This window comes from Populus alba, chromosome 9 (assembly GCF_005239225.2).
Source record: "Populus alba chromosome 9, ASM523922v2, whole genome shotgun sequence".
Classification (NCBI taxonomy): Eukaryota; Viridiplantae; Streptophyta; class Magnoliopsida; order Malpighiales; family Salicaceae; genus Populus; species Populus alba.
The window spans coordinates 13,015,847-13,037,476 of NC_133292.1; the positions used below are offsets into that span (position 1 = coordinate 13,015,847).

The 21,630-nt window shown below is 37.8% G+C and overlaps 3 protein-coding genes and 1 pseudogene across 5 annotated transcripts; 2 read left to right on the top strand and 2 right to left on the bottom strand.

The window, feature by feature from the left end:
• Window positions 1-59: 59 nt before the first annotated feature.
• On the top strand, window positions 60-1,535 carry LOC118032288 (homoserine kinase). The gene has a single exon (XM_035036956.2). It carries the CDS (start codon window positions 213-215, stop codon window positions 1,311-1,313), a length of 1,101 nt encoding a protein of 366 aa, XP_034892847.1. The 5' UTR covers window positions 60-212; the 3' UTR covers window positions 1,314-1,535.
• A 176-nt stretch (window positions 1,536-1,711) lies between these two features.
• LOC118032287 (monosaccharide-sensing protein 2) lies at window positions 1,712-8,107 on the bottom strand. 3 transcript variants are annotated; one of them, XM_035036955.2, is made up of 7 exons: window positions 7,893-8,107; window positions 7,090-7,489; window positions 6,671-6,754; window positions 5,814-6,380; window positions 3,265-4,208; window positions 2,770-2,957; window positions 1,712-2,402 (listed from the first exon to the last, which is right to left on the bottom strand). In XM_035036955.2, exons 3-7 carry the CDS (start codon window positions 6,747-6,749, stop codon window positions 1,958-1,960), a joined length of 2,223 nt encoding a protein of 740 aa, XP_034892846.1. In that variant the 5' UTR covers window positions 6,750-6,754; window positions 7,090-7,489; window positions 7,893-8,107; the 3' UTR covers window positions 1,712-1,957. The 3 variants fall into 3 exon arrangements, with proteins under 3 accessions (XP_034892846.1, XP_034892844.1, XP_073267356.1); XM_035036953.2 differs by having other exon boundaries at window positions 6,671-6,779; XM_073411255.1 differs by having other exon boundaries at window positions 6,671-6,799.
• A 5,467-nt stretch (window positions 8,108-13,574) lies between these two features.
• LOC118032285 (calcium-dependent protein kinase 26) lies at window positions 13,575-18,645 on the top strand. Its single transcript, XM_035036945.2, has 9 exons — window positions 13,575-13,957; window positions 14,378-15,200; window positions 15,631-15,774; window positions 15,865-16,017; window positions 16,506-16,621; window positions 16,959-17,126; window positions 17,343-17,567; window positions 17,685-17,829; window positions 18,355-18,645. Exons 2-8 carry the CDS (start codon window positions 14,447-14,449, stop codon window positions 17,820-17,822), a joined length of 1,698 nt encoding a protein of 565 aa, XP_034892836.1. The 5' UTR covers window positions 13,575-13,957; window positions 14,378-14,446; the 3' UTR covers window positions 17,823-17,829; window positions 18,355-18,645.
• A 1,353-nt stretch (window positions 18,646-19,998) lies between these two features.
• Window positions 19,999-21,248, bottom strand: LOC118032317 (uncharacterized; annotated as a pseudogene).
• Between the last annotated feature and the right edge of the window lie 382 nt (window positions 21,249-21,630).

Here is a 21,630-nt window from a genome sequence, read left to right on the forward strand (position 1 = left end):
AAGCCAGCAGCATTCTTCTCCTCTGTATTCCTCGTGGTTGGTATGCCTGAAATTAAGGTTGAGGAACTAATATGAACAACCTTGAAAACATGGAGAACTACATGAATAATTCATCCCTCTCCCTTTAAAAATGATTGGAATCTAAAACCCTTGCGTTTTTTAGTCGCTAAAAAGTGAAAAAGGCCTCCCTTTCTCCCTCTACAACCAAAAAAATGGCAATATGTTGTTTTCCATCTCCTTTGAAACCTATAACCCCAGCAACTCCATTAACAAATCTTAAACCCAAAAGACCAGGCATCCTTCGCTGTAACTTCTCTCTGCCCACCATCACAACCACCGAACCCGAGCCCGTTTTCACATCCGTCAGCTGCTTCGCACCTGCCACTGTCGCCAACCTTGGCCCTGGCTTTGATTTCCTTGGATGCGCCGTCGATGGCCTCGGCGACTTCGTCTCTCTCCGTGTCGACCCCTCTGTCCACCCCGGCGAGCTCTCCATCTCCAATATTTCGGGCCCCAAAAAGCTCTCCAAAAACCCACTCTATAACTGTGCTGGCATCGCTGCTATCGCCACCATGAAAATGCTCAACATTCGCTCTGTGGGTCTCTCTCTTTCCCTCGAAAAGGGCCTTCCTTTAGGATCCGGACTCGGGTCCAGCGCTGCCAGTGCTGCGGCGGCGGCTGTGGCTGTGAATGAGCTGTTTGGAAGAAAATTGGAGGTGAAAGATTTAGTCTTGGCTGGATTGGAATCAGAAGCTAAAGTTTCAGGTTACCATGCTGATAATATAGCGCCAGCAATAATGGGTGGTTTTGTTTTGATTAGAAGTTATGATCCGCTAGAGTTAATGAGTTTACAATTCCCAGTTGAAAAAGATTTGATCTTTGTGCTTGTTAGTCCTGATTTTGAAGCACCAACTAAGAAAATGAGGGCCGCATTGCCTGCTGAAATAGGGATGCCACACCATGTGTGGAATTGTAGTCAAGCTGGGGCTTTTGTGGCTTCAGTGTTGAAAGGGGATTTGGTGGGACTGGGGAAGGCATTGTCAAGTGATAAAATTGTGGAGCCTAAAAGGGCTCCTTTGATTCCTGGGATGGAAGGGGTTAAGAAGGCGGCTCTAGAGGCAGGAGCTTTTGGATGTACAATTAGTGGGGCGGGGCCAACAGCGGTGGCAGTGGTGGACAGTGAGGAGAGAGGAGTGGAGATTGGGGAGAGAATGGTGGAGACTTTTTGGAAAGAAGGCAATCTGAACGCTGTTGCTTCGGTTAAGAGGTTGGATAGAGCTGGTGCTAGACTTGTTGGTAGTGTTCCAAGATGATGATGATTGATCATGTAATAATGTTGGTTTTGATTTGATTTGATATGGTGTGAAATAACAAGTCTGAATAGCAGCAAATATCAACTCACCGAGCAAGTAGAGGAAAGGGCTTTTGTTTTACTCCTGTATTAATGCAAGTGAACTTGGAATGTTTTTGGTTTCTTTTGGGTCTCATGTAACTTTGGGTTCTTGTCTATCTTTTAGTCTCAGTGTGATTCCTTAGTGCCTGCATTTCAAGTGTTTTGGTAATGCATTTGGAAGTACGAGCTCTCCTATATATGGCCCGAATATTGGGGGTTATTTCAGAGCTCTCTCTCTCTGGAACACTGAATTTCAGGCAGTCAGGTATAAATACAGTTGCTGTGTTTATATATGCTCCAAGCAAAAGAAGACGTTGCTTGACTCTTCCAAATCCAAAATTATTCCTTGTATTTTCTCATACGTCATTGATCATCCCCACTCTTAGCTAACATGACATGAGGTGTATTCAAACATTACAGCATAGAGTAGGAAAAAGAACTTTTACAGCCATGTAAAATAAAATCACAAAAGGAAGGGGAAAATGGATGATGTGCTTTTTCTACAAAAATAACAGAACAAATACAGCAACTGTCAAAACTTTTTCTATCCATAGGTGCTTGGATTCAGTTTTCCTTAGCAGCTGCAGCCTGCTTTGCACCAACAGCAAAGAACTCGGAAATCACTTCCAGAGGCATGCCCTTGGTCTCTGGAACTTTCAAGTAGACAAACACAAATGATATGATGCATACAATTGCATATAAACCAAAAACACCAGCAAGGCCGATAGATTTAAGCATCACTGGGAGTGAATACGTCACAATGATGTCGCAAATCCAGAAAGTAAGGGTGCAAATGGCTATGCAAAGGCCACGAACACGAGTAGGGAAGATCTCTGCACATAATATGTTGGGAATTGGCCCAAAACCCATTACGAAAAAACAGAAGTAGAGCACAACGCTAACAGTTGAGATTGATGCATTAACAACACTGCCCATATCCACCAAGCTTCCAAGGACTAACAAAATGAGGGATATGATCAACACGGGGATAGTGGTGAGCAGCAAAGTCCTGCAAAACACGACAGCACTAAGGATAGTGGGGGAAAACAAGGGACAACGCAGGGAGAATGCACATGAATCATGGCTGCTGCTTTTTTTAATTCCATTAGTATGTTACAGTTTAATTCATTTAAAAGGCAAACAAAATTGAATTCGAACAATGATTAGACCTTGTATTTTCCCCCATTTACTGAGCCCCTAAACATTATACGATCAAAACATGTTAGATCAAGAAAAGATTACTTTATGGGCCTAGCCATTGACACATCATTGTAAATCAGTAATCCTCACTGCAACAAACATTTTGGGGATTTTAAAAGAATATAGTGACGATTGGGTAGAAAACAGTCAGGGAGGAAATGAAGAAATGGAATTACCTTCTCCCAGAGATATCCATGAGCCTCATGGCAACAGCTATACAAGGGAGCATCAACAATGTTGTAAGGGCGCTGATAAGCAGAGATGTAGAAGCTGAACTGAGGCCCAAGTTCGAAAGAAGAACTCCAACTCCTGCCTGCTCAAGAATTTGAGGAGTATAGTAGAGAACCCCATTTATGCCAGCGAACTGCATATGCACACATTCAGGAGCAACTTACACAAAAGTGAAACAAAACTTCAAAGCAGTATAATGTCTCCATTAACAAATCCACTATGCTTCAAACTTTAAGGCGTGGTTGTCAAAAGGAAAAGAAGAAAATGATGGAATGGGAGTGTATCCATCTGTTTAAAACAATTTCTGCTATTACAGTTTAGAAAGTGTCCCTCTTGAAGAAAACAGAACACGTGCCAAGATCAATGTGCTACCTAATAAAGGCCACTAAATAAACTTCATCACAAAAAAACCAAGTAGCTCAGTAGACTCCATTTCTTACCTGCTGAAGTATTTGAATTCCCACACCAACAGCCAAGGCATGCTTGACTCCTGGTTCAAAAAGATCTCTCCAGCTTGGTCCTTTAGCTACAGTTTCAGATGGGTGGACCATAGCTGGTCCAACTGGATTCTCATTCACAAGCTCCTTGGGATAAAGAGCTGATTGACTCACCAGAGCAGCAGCCTGGATGTATTCACTGTCTGCATGGGCATCAGCACCAGTCAGAGAAACCAGAGATCCACGCCGAGAACCAGGGGCTCCCTCTTGATGCAAATAAATTCTCTTAAAGCCCCCTTCCTTCTTCCCATCTTGGCCTTCTCTCTCGGACCATTTCCATGCCAGCTGCCAACCACCACCAATCCCTGTGTTACCAACCGGATCTCCAGCATTTCCTGTAATCAGACTCCCATGTCTCATGCTTGACATGCTTCCATGGGCAGGTGGGACCATGTCCTTGTCCATGCTTGTTGCCTGACGTGAGATCAATGGACTCTGCAAATTGTCATCAGAATCACCAGCAGCACCATCAGATGCATAATCCTCACCATCTCTGGCTTGGCTCTCCGCATCCCAATCTTCATTTCTGGGATGATTCCCTCCTACACTGAACATGCTTCCAAAGTGAGGGAAAAGCATACTTCTCATGCTTCCTTGTTCAGGGAGCTTCTCATGGACGCTACCAAAGAGGGTGACAAGAGGATCCATGAGAGATAGACTCTGGTTTGCCATGCTTCCATGCCTAGACGCAAGACCAATAGCACTCTGCCCAGTTACAGGTCTGGCAACCCAGGAGTGACCTTGTTCAGGCCCATATAACTTGATATGATCTTTGTCGGCAGCTATATCATGGTCATCAGTGAAATCATTGGCAGGGCCAATTATGTACTCCTCTATTGATATGTCAGTCCCAACTCCAAGTCCCTCAACCAGTAAAGCCATCTCACCTGTTCATCCAAACAAGATTAGTCATGAACATGATAATTCATTACTTCCAAATTGTGAAAATAAACATCCTAAAGTCATGTAGTTAGTGATTTTACACCATTTCCACCAAACATGACAGAATACTCAAACTTCTATGCAGGAACAGTAGAGAAGTAAGAGGAAACACTGCAATATTATCACTGCATAAGAAACAAAGAGAAAACAATTACTAAGAACTAAATTGACTTTAGTCACCAAACCATCTATTTAAGTTGCTGTAAATTCAAACACATGGTTCTCTCCTTTAGAAATGCTAAAAGAACTAGAAACATCATGCTTTTACTTAAATTCTGATAGAAGGAAATGCATGACTGGCCAGGGTCACTTGGTATGGTTTTGGAGGGCAGGCTAGTGAAAGGGAGAGGAAGACTCAATGAAGAGATAGGAAGAGCATTCCCCCACCACAAGTGGCGAGACAGAGTAGAGTTTACACCATTCAGCATTTTGTAAGGCGCATAACATAAGAGGATGCATGGTGCGTTCATGAACCGTAAGAGCTATAACTAACACATGATTAGTTATGAAAGAATATGGAGCTAGAGAATTCTATATGAACAGCTACAATATGGCAAAGTACAGGTATCCATGAAATCAAATGCCGCTCACTCGATACTGAATACTTTATACTTGAAGACACTGATATTTTGTAAAATAAACATGGTAGAGAGAATAGAACAGATCACGGCCAAGCAGTTTTGTACAAACTTCCTGAAAATGATTATCAAGGTTTCTATATGATATGTTGAATAGGCACACCCTTGAATTATGGTCAATAGAATATCGAAAGCATAAAAGTTTCCCTCTGGAGGTAACAAATGTAATTCTCAGCTGAAATCTCACTGCCATTTGCCAAATTGTTGTACAATTAATGAAATCAAACGAGAGCCTTTGAAAGCTTACTTAATCATGACCCCTCTTTCAATTTATGACATGGCCTGTATTTCAGGAATATCATTAATCATCTAGTCAATGAGGACAAGATCAAGAATAAGAAAGTTTCATTATATTGCAAGGTCGTGGTGAAGAGATAAGAAGTGAAATGAAGCAAAAACAAATTGAATACATTAATACACATATACATTGTGGTTAGTAGTAGTCTAGCAACTGAGTATTAGTGAGAGCAAAACATATGAAGCCCAAACTGCCAAAGAGAGTGATGATTCAAATACAGAATGGTTGCTTCAACATGAAGCATAAGTACATGACAGATGGGAAATTCATAAATTTCAGAACTAAAACCACCCCACATCGAACAGCAAACTTTCATATTAAAAATTCTATGCATGCACCTTTTCATACACAATTTTTTTTTTTTATATCTTTTTTTTATTTTGCTCAGAGAATTTCTGCATGAACTAAACTTCCAAAACTATACTTTTGTCTTTCAGAAAGCTTTTACCTTGTGTATCATATCACCCATCACTAGGCATATCAAAACAATATTGCTATGAAAAGAAAAAAATAAAATAGTATTATACTAAACTCAAAATTCACGCAGATCACATTTTGAATCACCAGACAAAAGGAACAGATAACTTTCAAAGAGGCAAAGCAGAAGGGCTAACCAGAAACATCTTCTCTGCCACGGAGCCTCTGCAAAACCTTCTTGGCCTCAAGCATCCGTCCTTTACTTACAAGCCACCTTGGAGACTCAGGCAAGAAAAATACAGTCAACAGAAAATAGATGATTGAGGGAATAAAAAGAACTCCAAGCATCACTCTCCAACTTGGAGCCTCCATCAAGGACATTCCGAACACCATGCAATATGACAGAAACATTCCACCAGATCCAGTGAACTGAGGAAGGGTATTCAACAACCCCCTTATTTCAGGTGGTGCCGTCTCAGATATATAAACTGGAACAAGAGTTACTGCCAAACCAATGCCAAATCCATCCAAAAGCCTTGCCAAAAGCAGAACGTAAACATTGGGAGACCATAACATTACAAGACCACTAACAAAATAAAGTATTGATGAGATTATCAACAAAGGACGGCGGCCTAGCCAATCAGATATGGGTCCAGAACACGTAGTAATTAAAGTGGCTCCAACAAGTGATGTAGCCACGATTAATCCTTCAATAGTAGGTTCACTTTCCAAATGAAATTCCCTTTTTATGTATAAAACAGCCCCTGCATCGGCAAAGAAAAATAAAAAAAAAAATCGCTTAGAATCGATAGCCAAAAAAAAACATGGTTCTAATACAGAAAGCACTGTGTGTTAGTCATTTCAAGCAAGGTACAATTATCAACTACTGAATGAGGCAAATCTCAGTTACTATAAGTCGATCACAAAAACAACTTAATGCATGAAAGTGATCGTTTATTGTGCAAAGAATCACCTTTAACAGGTGAAGAAACCTTGAAGCATTTCAGGCCTTGACAGTAAGACTAGGAAATAAATTATCAAAAGGGAAAATTACCTGCGATGGTTGCATTATCCCATCCTTGCAATAAGTTGCCAATAGCAGCAGCAACAGCTACAAGCACAGCTCCGTTCATCTTTCCTGAAGCCAAGATTTCTTCTAAACTCTAACCACAAACCGTACACTCTTATAGAGAAGAACCCAAAAATCACAGATCAAATGGTGGAAAACTTTATCGCTCCCAATTCGAAAAAAATAAATATTATTACAAGAGTTCGATTCTCTTATGAGGTACGCAGATCTATATTGGGTAGAGAAAGACCAATGGATCAACACTATCAAACTAACAAACCGATGAACAATATGGAACAAAACAAAAGATTGTATATATAAAAAAAGAACAACAGAAAACAATGAAAACGCAGATGTCCAAATATAACACGAAAACAAAACAAGTGATTTTTTTTTAAAATTACCTAGGTGACGAAGCAAAAGAAGCAGGACCGTTAGATGGGTCCTTTCAGGTATCGCCGGATGCAGAAAAGGCCATCATAATCTCTGCAAATTGCAATGTCTTGGCGTCAAGAGGGCCGTCCTTGGTGGTGAGGGTTGTTTTTAATTATTATAATTGAGGACAATGAAGTGCAAACAGAGACAAAGGAAGTATCTTTCTTTAGGTGGCAGATGGGGAAGTAAAAAGGGAGAAGAATTCCGGCGAAAGAGAAGCAAAGCAAAGGCCTTTTGAGCCAGGACACCTGCTCTCTATTTGCCCTGCACGTCACCACCTTCCTCGGATTGCTGTTACCAACTTACTATTATATATGTGCCCCTCGCTACCAAACCCTTATTTGCGTCACCTCAGCAAAAGAAGGGTACCTATTTTTATATTTTACAAAGAATCAAGAAAAAAATAAAGTTTCAGACTTTATGAAGGGAAATCACCAATTGAGAAGATTCTCCTGAAAGATAACTGTAGAGAGAGGGTAGAGGGGGCTAAAAAGGATGAGTCCAAGATCCAATGTGCAAGTCTGGACTCTGGAGATTGGAATCTTGTGGTGTGTCCTGACAAACAATTTGGTGTCTAGCCAGTAATTTAAGCAAGCAAAGACACGGATTGTGTCAAATTTCCTTTCATTGGCTAACCATGTGACATTAGCCATTAAGGGCTGCAGCACCCGCTGTCTTTCCATAGAGACAAGAGCTCTTGAATCAGAGCTGGAGCTGTCAATTTCTTTAAGAAATATTTTTAAGGAAAGTTTACAATGACATAATATAATACCTGGACAGGTGGAAATCGAAATGGTGGCCTGCTCTGATCTGGCCTGGCCTTGCAAGACCGTGAAAAACACCTCGGCAAGCCCCCGATCTCTACTGCTCCCTCGAGCAATTCTCTCTTGACAAAAGCATCCAGCTGGGAAACCCGGATTATTTAAAGATGTAAGGGATTATTTCGAGTGCCCTTTTGCCCGCTTTTGCTCGTCTTTGGTTGTGATTGTCATTACTAATAAGAACGAGAGGGAAGGAACCGCTGCGATGCGCCTGCAATTTTTTTGCCATGTGTCATCAATTATTTGTGCATGGGACCCGCCACCTTTTACTTGCATGATTAAGAGGGTGTTTGGGAGTGTGGTAGCTGTTGCTTTTCAAATAGCTTTTCGTGCCGAAAAGTATGCCAATAATGTTTTTTTATTTTTTAAAAATCATTTTTGATATCAGCACACCAAAACGATCCAGAAAGTACAAACCGAACTCAATTTTAGTAAAAAAAAAAAAAAAAAAAAATTTGAATTTTGATGAAAAGCCGGTTTGGCCGCAATGCCAAACGGGCACTAAGGTCGAGTTGGGTATGATTTATTAGCTTCTGACGTTTAACCATTTGCTGAATGTGCATGTTTGCCACGCCAGCTGTGCTACCTTTTTTATTTTTCTTGTTTTAAATTAGTTTTTTATCATTTTAATATTAAAAACAGATTTTAAATAATACAAAAATATTATTTTATCTTCATCTCAAACACCCTCTTATTTAATCCATGTTTATATTTGTAATTCAGTGGATGATTAATTTGGATGTATTAACATTAGATTTACTTAACTTCAAGAGATAATAGGTGGAATAATCGAAGAAGCTTGTTTTTTTTTTAAAAAAAAAAAATTGTTTCATTTTTGTTTTTAATCGGGATTGATATATAAAAGGTTTTATTATTGATTGATGCATGCGAAAATACTTTTTATTGTTGGCAAACTGATAGCTACCGGTCCTTAACAAGAGTTAGGGGAATAGTCTATTGTTGTTCTAAGTCCCTTTTTCGTAAGAGGAATAGTCAGTTGTTGTTGAATATCCCTTGTTAAAATAAAGTTTATTTGTAGTTGGTGTAGGGATTGTTTTTTTAAGTATTTTTTTGTTTTAAAATATATTATAATAATATTTTTTATTTTTTAAAATTTATTTTTCACATTAATATATTAAAAAAATTAAAAAATGTAAAAAAATTCAATTTTAAACTAAAAGAAATTATTAAAAAAAAAACACAGTGAGTGCAACACATGACGTGTAACATGATAAGAGGAGACCCTTTAGATGATGTGGACCTTGTGTGGCCATGACGAGGAACATCATCAACCAACCGTGTCCATTATCCTCCTTTTGCTGTCAAAGATTCCGTATGTTTGTGAATTCTAGGATTTTTCTTGATTTACAGTTTAATTTCTATAAATTATATATTTAAAAACATAAAAAAATATTATTTAATCAATATATTATTAAAACTTGTAAAAATCAAGATTATTAATTTATTGAGTGTAAATGATAAATTATTAATGCAATCGAGTAGAATCGCTAGTTCAAAGTAGTGGTACATCTCATAACACGCACTTGAAAGTATATTTTTTTGAAAAAATAATAATAGGGACTGTGGAGATGAGAAAGGGACTGTGGAGAAAAACGAAGTTAACTTTCTGGGGCAGTTCATTCTTTGTTAATTTATTTGTATATAGAAAAAGAAAAAAAAAAAAAAAAAGAGAAAGAAATGAAAGTGCTGAGAAGTGCATGTAGTGGAGAACAGGAAAAAAAAAAAAAAATCTTAAGAGTTGGGATTAAAAAAATATCGATGTTATATTATTAATTGTTTAAATAATAATAATAACATTTGTATTTTTTTTAAAAGTATTTTTTATTTAGAAATATATTAAAATAATTTTTTTAATTTTTTAAAATTTATTTTTAATAATAACACATTAAAATATTTTAAAAAATATTAATTTAAAATAAAAAAATTAAATATTGTTAAAATGAAAAACCAAACAGCTCAGGAAAAAAGAAGATGATGGGAATCACGGAGGATTTCATCATCTGTCTTGATCCGATCAGCAATGGACCAAGGAGTTCATGCGTCCAACCAATCACGAAACAAGTTTTCAACTGCATGAACTGTTCTCTCTCTCTCTCTCTCTCTCTCCTTTAAAAAAACACATATCTCATTAGTACTGTAATGTCTTGGCAGCCGAATCTAGCAATCATCATTCACCCGTATTGTCAGCTCCTCTTCTTTTCCTTTTTAAAGAAACCCACGTCTCCAAGACTAAACTCCAATTGAAAACAAAACAGATTATTTACACACACAAAAAAAAAAAAAAAACAGAGACAGTAATCTAGGCTGTTTGAAACCCCGATTCGAGGAATCACTAGGAATTCATGAGATATTTTATTTTGATAGCCCAATCGAAGCTTGATATAATCGGTCTATAGCATGCATCTCCCTGTAATCATGGTTATCCATCTAAAATATACCAGTTAACTGCGGGGTTTCACCGTATATATAGAGACGAAGGCATTGTTCGTGTTGCCACAGCGGTGATTAGCCAAAGTTCACTTTGGTCCTTGAGGTTCTTGTTTGGTACGGATTGGTCCATGTGATTTTAGAGTGTTATGCTTTGACCTTGAACTCCATTTCTTGCCCAATCACTCTTGTTTTCATTTCTTTCTCGTTCATTATTTAATTCCTATATTTCGTCCCTTGTATGTTGTCTGCTGATTATGTGTTGTTATTTTGCCCCTGTTTCATTTAGGATTCTGATTCTGAAACCCTATTCACTCCTGGTCATACACCTTTATTCAATTCTGCAACTTTCGCTTATTTATTTGTATTCTTCTCAAAGAAGAAGATAACCTTGAATGGCCTTTTCAAAAGTAGCTGACATAACAGAGCATTTTGCGTTTCTTCTACACATCCTGTTGCAACATGCAGGAGCACGTGCTCTAAATAGCCAAGTGTTGGGGATACGGGCTGCTTGTTGATTCGTATTCTTGAATGATTTTCTCACCTATCACCCGTACATTTTTCCTTAGCTTGAAGGCGAGATGGATGTGAAAGTTGAGCTATCAAAACCAAGGCAAAGCAGCACGCCATCTAGGCATAAATGCAAGGTAACGTGCAAATACTTTTTGATTTCCAAGTTTTCTTAGTGGGTACAGCACGCGAGGATTAAACGTGCATTTCTAAACTAAAAACTTCCTCTCCTTTTTTGGTCGATTCGTTTTGGTTCATCAAACAGAATTTTCTTAACGATTCAAAAAGACCTGTTTGATCCCAAAAAACTTAGAGAAGATAACGATTTGTTAACAAAAGAAAACATCCAAAGAGAAAAACAAAGACATGCGATTGGAATCTAGGGGGGGGGGGGAGTCAAAAATAAAAAACATCATAAGCCCTCTGTTCAAGCAGAGCTTGAATTAAAAAAAAAATCGAAGGTTCTTTGAAGCCTTTTTTTATGAGAAAACTACAGAATCTACAATCAAAGTGTTAAAACAATAAGTTTAAAAAACAAAAATTCAATGATGCACGACAAAAGCCCCCATCCAAATTTCTAATCCTATTAGTAAAATGCTTTCAGACACAAAGTTTCAAATGTGCAATTTTTTTTTAAAAAAAAAACTTTGAGACGACAACATTGCAATTGACTTTTCATTGTCATCTAAATCCAGGGGGAGAAAAAAAAAACAAAAAAAATGCGAGAGCTAACCAAACAAACTCTTTATGTAATGGAAGATAGCATTGACACATTTATGCTAAAGAAATGAGGAAGCTAACCATGCAATCCTCATTGTCATCATCTCTATGGAGAAATCTCGAAGTATTTGATCAAGTGATTCTCAATTGGGATACTATCCACTTGACTATTGATAGCCTCGTCTGACCTTGACACATTTTTCTTCTTCATCTTACCTCATACTCTACAATAATAATGAAAAACACGATAAATCTTAGAATAAATTCATCAAGCAAGCCATATATCCACTCCCCTTCCCCGGATCTAGCCACCCTATATATCCACTCCCCTCTCAAAAAAAGACTCCTTTATCTTCGTTGCCCCCTCTGCTTTTGATTTTTGTCCTGCTTCTTTGTGCACAGAGAGAGGAAGTTAAGGGAATACTAGAGAGGTCAGAGAGTGTTTTTAGTGTTTTTTCAAGGATGGAGGAAAGCCATGTTGTTTTTCCGACATGATACTTGACTGGTGAACTGCATATAAAATTCTATGCAATATTTACTCAACAAATACTGTAGCTTTGAGTTGTTTAAGAAACGGACTTTCTTAACCCTTTTTCCATCCCTTAAGAAAGCTATTGTTTTCTTTGAAAAGTAAAATCCCTCATCCTTTCCTTTCTTTCTTTTTTCAAAATCATAACTTTCAATGAACAAAGTAATGGTCTTAATCGAGAGTTTGGGAAAATTGTTTTACCGTCTTATTGATTTTTTTTTTTTTAGTTTTAAATTAATCACTTTTTTTGTATTTTTATATCCTTTTATTTCCTAATATTCAATATATTTTTAAATAAAAATACATTTGAAAAAACCACCACAACATAACTTCCAAACATCCAAATTCAGCTCATGTGCAAATTCCTACGGAGCAGTTGGTTGATGGATGATGATGATGATGTCAGAAGAATGATGATCGTGATTCGTGAATGCCTCTAGCTTTGGGGTTTGGGGCTGGTTTCCTTGCTTGCACCAGATGCACCCTACCCAGAGAGGATCAGACAGTCAAGATTGTTTGATTGACGAAGTCAGCTCAGCCACCTCCTCGGATGACCATCTTATAATCTACAGCATTACTTTTCTGCTCAATGGACAATGATCTTTTGATGGCTATTGGTTGGTGGTCGGTCACTCAGCCATGCACGGTGTCCATACCCGGCTCAGGGAAGAAAAGATGACAGATTTTGGGTTAACAATCCCTTTTTAATTTGACAGATCAATGATGTTGCTTTCGAGTGATCATGGATGCCAGTTCTAATTCCACATGCTCCTCACTGATCCATCCTAAATACTGGCGGTAACAACTCGTAGATACCTTCAATACATTAATAGCTTTGCGTGGATAATTCCAAGCAGATCATTATTTAGTTCCAAGTTCTCACCATTGCATGCCCCCTCAGAATCCAACGATGAAAGGTGTCCCAAAAAAAGAAATGATGTGCAATTAGATGGTCTTATCTTTTGTGGATAATGGGGAGGCAAATTAATAAAGAATAAGGATGTTACAGTCAATATATTCTTTTTTCAAGATTCCCAGAAATGGTAGCATGAAAGTTATAACAGAAAAAATTGAGAGGAAACACGAGGAGGGTGTCTAAAATTAGATCTTACAAAGCTGAATTTATCCTTCTCAAACTAATAGTTGCTGCGATATTTTGCCATCGAAACAAGAAAAATCCATGTTGTCAGAGAGACCGACTATCTCTAACAGCGCGTGATGATGACGAACCAATCAAGTGTATTCAGGGAGCCAGCGAAATTTACTCTTCAAACACAACCCACCTTGGAATTGTCATGTCTGAGGTCAAAGATGGAACCTTTTTTTGCTTGGTTAGCATTTCTTGGAAGAAAACCGTGTAATAATAGGAAGGTAGGGGGATAGAGAAAGAGTGAGAGGTAGCAATAACTATTAATCTTATAAAAAAAGAAAAAAGAAAAGAAAAAGAAAAATGGAGGAAATTAAAGAAAACTGTTGTTTTGTAGAAGTGATTGATGGAAAGGTTAAAAAGAAGTAAAACAATGGCAAAGGAAACATGTAAAGCCGCGTACCCTTTCTTCCACAAAAACAAATAAATAAATAAGAGGGGAAAAAAAATGGTAGCTGGTCAGCACTCTCCAATCCGATGTTTCTCAGCAACAACAGCAGACCCCATTTAATATTCACAACATCATATTAATAAACAAACAACTTCACTGTCGTGTTATATTTTATAACTTGGTTTCTCCTCTTTTCTTCCATTTTTCCTTCTCCTACATACACTTCAGATCCATCTTTTCTTTCCCTTGTATAATTCAAGACATTATATAGGTAAGTACTTAAGTTATCATGTCTTTCCTTGTGCTTGAATCCTGTCACTTTCTTTAAATGGCTTCTTTTCCTTGTTGGGTTTTTCTACTTTTGTAATTTGTGATGGTATGCTGTTGTACAGACTTGTTCTTGTTGGGTTTTGACCGGTAAGTTATCATCCTTTTGTTTTTATGTATTTTGATGCAGAAGCTTTCGTTTTGTTTACTTTTTTTCGCTCCCTTCATCGGAAAATGAAGAGTGTAATCATTTTCGGACGAAACACACTGAACAGTAGGCTTGATCTGATGTTAAATGCTTTCTAATCTTGGATTAGATTTGTCTGCTTGTGTATGCACATAAAAACGCATGTATAGATTATGTGCACAAGTTTCCAAATTTGGATTTTTGTTTTTAATTATGATGTAAAATTCGTTCCTGCAGTGTAATTAATGAGACTTCATTAGATGAGGACAAGGTGGTGAAGTGATTAAAGGGAATTGTGGTTGTTCCATGGGCAATACATGCCGTGGATCTTTCAAAGGAATACTTCATCAGGGCTACAATCAGCCCGACGAGCAATCGACCGCCACTGCCTCCAATTCCAAGCGCCACGCCTCCTCTGATCACTCCAATTCTGAGCATTCCTATTCAAGTCTAACCTCCCAAGAACTCACCCCGAAAAAGGACAGCAATTTACCTCTCATTAGCCCCACCAAGAAAGATACAATAATGAGGCGCAGTGTTGAGAACCAGGCTTATTATGTTTTAGGCCATAAAACTCCAAACATTCGTGATCTTTACACTTTAGGTCGTAAATTAGGACAAGGACAATTTGGCACTACTTATTTATGCACTGAGATTCTTACGGGGATTGAGTATGCTTGCAAGTCTATATGCAAAAGAAAGTTAATTTCCAAGGAGGATGTTGAGGACGTTAGGAGAGAGATTCAGATAATGCACCACTTGGCAGGTCACAAGAATATTGTGACCATTAAGGGTGCCTACGAGGATCCGTTGTATGTTCATATTGTAATGGAGCTTTGCTCAGGAGGAGAGTTGTTTGATAGGATCATCCAAAGGGGGCATTACAGCGAGAGGAAGGCAGCCGAGTTGACTAAGATTATTGTAGGGGTTGTGGAGGCTTGTCACTCGCTAGGGGTTATGCATAGAGATTTAAAGCCAGAGAACTTCTTGTTGGTGAATAAGGATGATGATTTCTCGCTTAAAGCTATTGATTTTGGACTCTCTGTGTTCTTCAAACCAGGTATACAACGCATCGTTTGCATTTTGTTGAATTATGAGCATATCAAGATACTAAAGATGTTTGTAAGAAAAAATTCAAGATATTAAAATATGAATGTTACTTCATCCATCTTTTTTTTTTATGAAATGTTTTTACCAATTAGATTACATGTTTTACTGATTAATAACTCTTCACATCTTAAATTCTGTACCTTCTCTTATGCTTGATGGTATTCATTTTGTTAGAATGAATTTAAATAATTAAAGCTTTTTCTATGCATACCTATAATTGCTTGACAAGTATAGCAAACTTATGAAACATTTTTCTTCTCTAAAGACCTCAAATCAAACTCTGGAGATATAGTAATGTGTAGCATTCACGAAACCTTTCAATACATGGTATAACAATGTAATCTTGAGTATTGATGCTTACATGTGGTTGGCTATTACAGGTCAAATTTTCACTGATGTGGTTGGAAGCCCATATTATGTTGCTCCAGAGGTGCTCCTCAAGAACTACGGGCCAGGAGCAGATGTGTGGACAGCTGGGGTCATATTGTATATATTGCTAAGTGGAGTGCCACCATTTTGGGCAGGTTGGTGTTCTTTGGAATACTGCTATAAAAGCTTAAGCTTTTTTATTCTTTGTGCAATTTACTGAAAAGTTCTTCTGTTTTGGATTTCAGAAACACAACAAGGAATATTTGATGCTGTGTTGAAGGGTTATATCGACTTCGACTCAGACCCATGGCCCCTAATATCAGACAGTGCTAAAGATCTCATCCGGAAGATGCTTTGCTCTACACCTTCAGAGCGTTTGACAGCTCATGAAGTGCTGTGTATGTCTGACCTTTCAGTAGTTTCTTGAGTTATATGAATGATAATTGGGTAGGCTGCTATATCAGTTTGGATTTTCCTTTCTGTGTTTTTTGGTAAAGCAACCCAAATACCAGCTAGCAGGATGTGTAGTCTACATAGCTGTCGCTGTGTTTACAGTGCTAAAAAAACTTATGACTTTCCTTTTGGGTTCCCCTTGGGTCAATCAATTTAGGTGGCACGATGCCTGAATGTAAAACATCATGCTGTCCTTGAATTACCACATTAGTTTGTGCATTGCTGATCTTCAATTCACTGTTGCTTTGGAACTCACTGCCCTGAAGTAGGCTTGCTAGTAAACTTAATTATGTAGAGTCTGCAATTTTTGGATTTGGATCCAAAATCTTTATGCTATTGTGGGAATTCCTTATATGCATAGCTTGCTGTATTCGTACATCATTTGATTTTCAGCTAACTTGTAGGTCAAACTGACATATGTTTGCATTACCAGGTCATCCTTGGATATGTGAAAATGGAGTTGCTCCTGATAGAGCGCTGGATCCCGCTGTACTTTCTCGTCTCAAGCAGTTCTCTGCTATGAATAAATTAAAGAAGATGGCTTTACGGGTAAGGGCATGTGCATGTTCATATGCAACATATTTTTTAGGATTCTAGATAATAGGGGGCGCACTTCATGGAGAATACTTAAATCACTTGGAAAATACGGATGAAGGCACTGGTTACACACCCGTGTCACTACTCCTCCTATAGTTTTTGCTTGTTTCCCAGTTACTCTCTCGCACCTATGGGCAGTCTATCATTTTAACTGGAAAGCATACTCACTTGATGTTGCTTAAGTTGCTACTTCTGAAGCCAGAGGATTGATTGACAGTTTGTCATGTCTTAGATTCAACTCTTTATACCATATACTTTCTGATGACTTGTACTTGTTTCACATTATCAGGTAATAGCTGAAAGCCTTTCTGAGGAGGAAATCGCTGGTTTGAAAGAAATGTTCATGGCTATGGACACTGATAACAGTGGTGCAATCACATTTGATGAACTCAAAGCTGGTTTGCGAAGATATGGCTCTACCTTGAAGGATACAGAGATACGTGACCTTATGGATGCGGTAAGATGTTTGTGTCAAAGTGGATATCTGCATATCTGGTTGTTTCTGTACATTTTTGTACTTCTCTATTCCATTGTTTTTCCCAGTCACATCTCCTTTACTCCATTTTCATACTCTTATTTTTTCCTCATTTTATGCATATGCTTTTCTTATTTATTATGTTAAATCTTAGCGTTATCTTCTAATCAGCTGATTAGTTATTTTTGTCAATTTCAGGCTGATGTGGACAACAGTGGAACAATTGACTATAAGGAATTTGTAGCTGCTACAGTTCATCTTAACAAATTAGAGCGGGAGGAACATCTTGTTGCAGCATTCCGATATTTTGACAAGGATGGAAGCGGTTATATTACAGTCGATGAGCTTCAACAAGCTTGTGCTGAGCATAACATGACTGATGTTTTACTTGAAGACATAATCAAAGAAGTTGATCAAGATAATGTAAGTCATCTACATTTATACACATTGGGGGTTGGCAAACAGATTCAGTTATTTGAATTCCCTCATCTGTTTCCTTGCTACCAAACTTCATTGATTTGGTGGTACGTGTTGTTTCAGGATGGAACAATTGACTATGGTGAATTTGTTGCCATGATGCAAAAAGGCAATGCAGGAATTGGTAGACGAACTATGCGAAACAGTCTGAATATGAGCATGAGAGATGCACCAGGTGCCCAATATCTTGGGAATATGTGATGTACAGGTACCTTATAGCCTTTTGTTTTCAGATGATTCCCATTTTCCACTTCTTACATTTTACTTATTGCTGGATCTGTCACTTTGCTGGGAATTTCTAATGCACATTTCATAATTGGTGACGGTAGATGTTCGAAAGAAAGAAGCCTTTAATCAGCAATTATCAAATCATTGTTTCTGGTACTGATGTTCTTGACAAAATGGTTTCTGGTACTAATGTTTTAAGACTTACTAGTCATAATATTCTCATAATAACCTGGGAAGATTTAAAAGATGATTCCGAAGCGAAAATCTAATGATTGTAAAGTTGTTTTCGATTTTCATAATGCTTTTATACCTTGCAATTAAGCATTAAAAAACAGTAACTAACTAGTATTAATTATTGTGCACAATTAGTACAGTCTTAAAGGATATAGAACTAAAACCAAAGTACTATCGAGATATTTTTGGATGGCGATTTTAGATACAATTGCGTAGTAATTTATGATTACCAATCGTAGTCCTGTATTTTGAACTAGATCCACATTGGCAGGCCGCACAGCAAAGCTGGAAGATGAGGATGATTGGTAACAGTAGTTTGAGAAATGATTACTATTCCTTCCGAGTAACAGAGGATTTAGATTTTTGGAAGTTTCTGTGCTTGAACATTTGTCCACTTGCATTTATATTGCTGTGTGACTGGGGAAAATGATCGTAAGCTTTGAAAACTTTAGTGTGAAGTGTTATTATAGCTGTTCATGTTGATAAGTTAATTTGTTGTGCTTTTATTTAAGCACTCTGTTTGTTGATTTTTGAAGAACGAGGATCTTAAGTTTCATGTTCATACCCCAGGCATTGCTGAACCCCAGGTTGAAAAACATCACAGCACGCTAATGACTTGGGGTTAACCCCATCTGTGCCAATTATAGAGTCTTGCATGATGGATTGAAAAGCAGAAATTGGTCCTTGTACTTGAAAGTAATTGTCAAAATTGATCAACAACGAAAATCTTCCAATGCTACACGTTCCTTTTAATCTGTATTTGTGCTGTAAGGAATTTGGAGAGACTGAACACATCATATACTGTCTCGTGCTATCCTCCATCTCCTATTTAGCCAAAACCAATAGAATATATCTGCACTCCAAAACCCCATCTTTGTTATTAATTTGTCTTGAAAACAGTGTACATACTAAATAGCAGCATACTTTTCTGTGCATTGCAAATAAATTGAGCTGGTATGAATGGTCATCTCAGGCAAGACACCCCCTGACATTGCAGTTTCATGTGCTATCAAAATTTCCTGCAAAAGAAACAAAGGTTGATGTCAAGAAAAGCACAAACCTCGATGTAGCATGTCCATGTCAACAAACGGTCATAAACCCATCTGCCCCAGTTTCAGATTTGTTGATTCGACAGAACAATAAGAAGATAATGATGAATGCGCACAAACATAATTCCAGAAAAATAAGAATACTGGTTGAATAGATTTCTCAGCTTGTCGTAAAAAGATGCAATCATGCAGGACTTCTTTTGACCTCAAATAGGTCGATGAGTCCTGAGATCTTTTCATGAACCTACAGGTTAGCCTTTGTTAAAAGAAAGAAAAAAAGTTCCATCATCAATGGATGCACTGACCATCTGACTCAAGTAATTTCAAACCAATGATTTCTAGATGTGAAACCGAAAAACATGTGAAAATTTGACTAAAGTGGAATCAAATAATAGTAACGACCAGTCTGTAGCAACTTGCCTACAACTTCACATCGCTTGAGAAGATTCATCTTGATGTAACAGCGCACCCATGATCAAACAGCCATCCTACCTCAAACTAAGTTTCACCACCTTTGTTTCGTTCTAGTGAACACAACAATTGCATGGGAAGCAAAATAAGATCGTGTTCGTCTCTTACTGTCTTCCACACCTTGTCATCGATTAGTTCTTGAATCAAGACCTGGATTAATTAAAAATTAGTTGACTGTATTTATTCAGGGCATGAAGTAGGATTTGTTTTAACAAATTTACATTTTTTGAGTGCTAAAACTAGCATAATTCTACAGCCAACACACATCAAAAACTTTGAATTCACCAAAACAACACCTGTCTCACTCTTTCAGTGCATGAGCGCAAGGCTTATGAACTCTACATTACTCGGGAAACAAGAATGAGGAAGGAAAAAAGAAAGCTGGTCTAAAAGAATTAATCCAATCCTTATGGATGGAATAGTTTAGAAATCAGAAATAAACAAGTTCCATCTTGGCAAATGATATATAACATTATTCTTATTTCACATATCTAATAAAACTTTGAGTTCATAGAAATGGACTTCGTGACTGCATGAACCAAGAGTTAATGAACAGAATGCCTAGTAAACAGGGCCAAGATCAATTTCAATGATTCTGGATGAAATGAAGATAAGACAAGATAAGGGAAGGAATCTTGCAAACTCACATTTTGAGAAGAATAAAAAATGGAACAGCGCTGGGACCCTGACAAACACCGACAACCTCAGAAGCTTTCAAGGCAGTGGTAGAAGCAAATGCTGAATCCCGGATAGTACATCCACCTAGGTGGTCACCATTTCTAAATGGTCCATACCACTGCTCGCAAAAAACCCTGATACTTTGTAATTCAATCCCTGTATTCGCTACGCGAACAACCTGAATTATTCTCATACGAGACTCCTTATCTCGAGGATTGGTCAAGCAATGCTCCGATTCCAATTGCTTATATTGACCATTATCGAAAATTGGTCAGACAGCCGCATAAGAACCACCAGATTGATATGCAAAGGCAGAAACATTATCATCTACACCTCCAACAACCCTCCCATCCATGCTGTACCGAGTTGCAGCATCGGCTTCACATCCTACAGTGGGAAGTAGTTTGATAGTTTTGTAAGCCATAAGGAGGTCCTGTGGGAGAGCAAGGGTGGGACATTGAGTCTGCCAATCGAAAACCTTAACCTCCCACTCCCTATAAGCTTCAGGCACCACAGATTCAGGAAGTTCAGTTGGTTTTCCTTCAGTTGTGGAGTCTGCTCCAAAGCCATCCCATTCACCAGATATTTTGCTAGCAAATTACGACCATGCTATAAAAACACAAATTAAAGAAAAATAATCCTCAATTCCCTTCCACTTTAATATTTATCTCACCGTCTCGAGTTCAACAGTTTTGTTTTTTTTTTTAAATAAAAAAAATCATTCTAAACTCTACCATCATCCATGCTGGTTCATTGGCAAAAAACAAAATCTAGAGTCTTATGATTTCCATATCTCATCTCTAATACACCCGAGTCCACTGTATTTGGATTCTAGCAGTATGCTGAAATCCACTTTCATCCCTTGTGGACTCGGGTTATCATGCTCGATCCCAACATGTTTGCGTCCAGCTAGCATACCCAGACCACTTTCACCCTTTGTGGGCTCGTGATGCAGGCCTGCGTCCATTGTGTTTGGGTCAAAGCAGCTCGCCCAGACCCACTTTCATCCCTCATGGGCTTGGGCTGTCATGCTCAAGCCTAGCTTGTTTAGGTTTAGACAGCATGCTCGGATCCACTTTCACATATAATAGGCTCAAATACTTTGCTCGAGTCCAATACTCGTCAAGGAAGTTTTTCATGATCTCACCTGGATTTTTTATTATTTTATATTGATTCAACATGTATTATTTTGAGTAGAATATAATTTAAAATATTATGAGAGTAAAATTACACTTCAAGTCCTTTTTTTCAAATAATAACAAGACTCCTAAGATATATATATATATTAAGTTTTCAAATATTAAGTACAAATTATCAATTATTTTAGATGTATAGAATGAATTAAATTG

Bases quoted from the DNA above. Each gene is read 5' to 3' on its own strand.
- LOC118032287 (XM_035036955.2), bottom strand. From the start codon at position 6,749: ATGAACGGAGCTGTGCTTGTAGCTGTTGCTGCTGCTATTGGCAACTTA. The intron at 6,381-6,670 runs GTAATTTTCCCT...TTGCCGATGCAG, and splicing joins GGATAATGCAACCATCGCAG to GGGCTGTTTTATACATAAAA. The intron at 2,403-2,769 runs GTAATTCCATTT...CGTGTTTTGCAG, and splicing joins ATGGATATCTCTGGGAGAAG to GACTTTGCTGCTCACCACTA.
- LOC118032285 (XM_035036945.2), top strand. From the start codon at position 14,447: ATGGGCAATACATGCCGTGGATCTTTCAAAGGAATACTTCATCAGGGC. The intron at 17,127-17,342 runs GTAAGATGTTTG...TGTCAATTTCAG, and splicing joins TACGTGACCTTATGGATGCG to GCTGATGTGGACAACAGTGG. The intron at 17,568-17,684 runs GTAAGTCATCTA...GTGTTGTTTCAG, and splicing joins AAGAAGTTGATCAAGATAAT to GATGGAACAATTGACTATGG.
- LOC118032288 (XM_035036956.2), top strand. From the start codon at position 213: ATGGCAATATGTTGTTTTCCATCTCCTTTGAAACCTATAACCCCAGCA.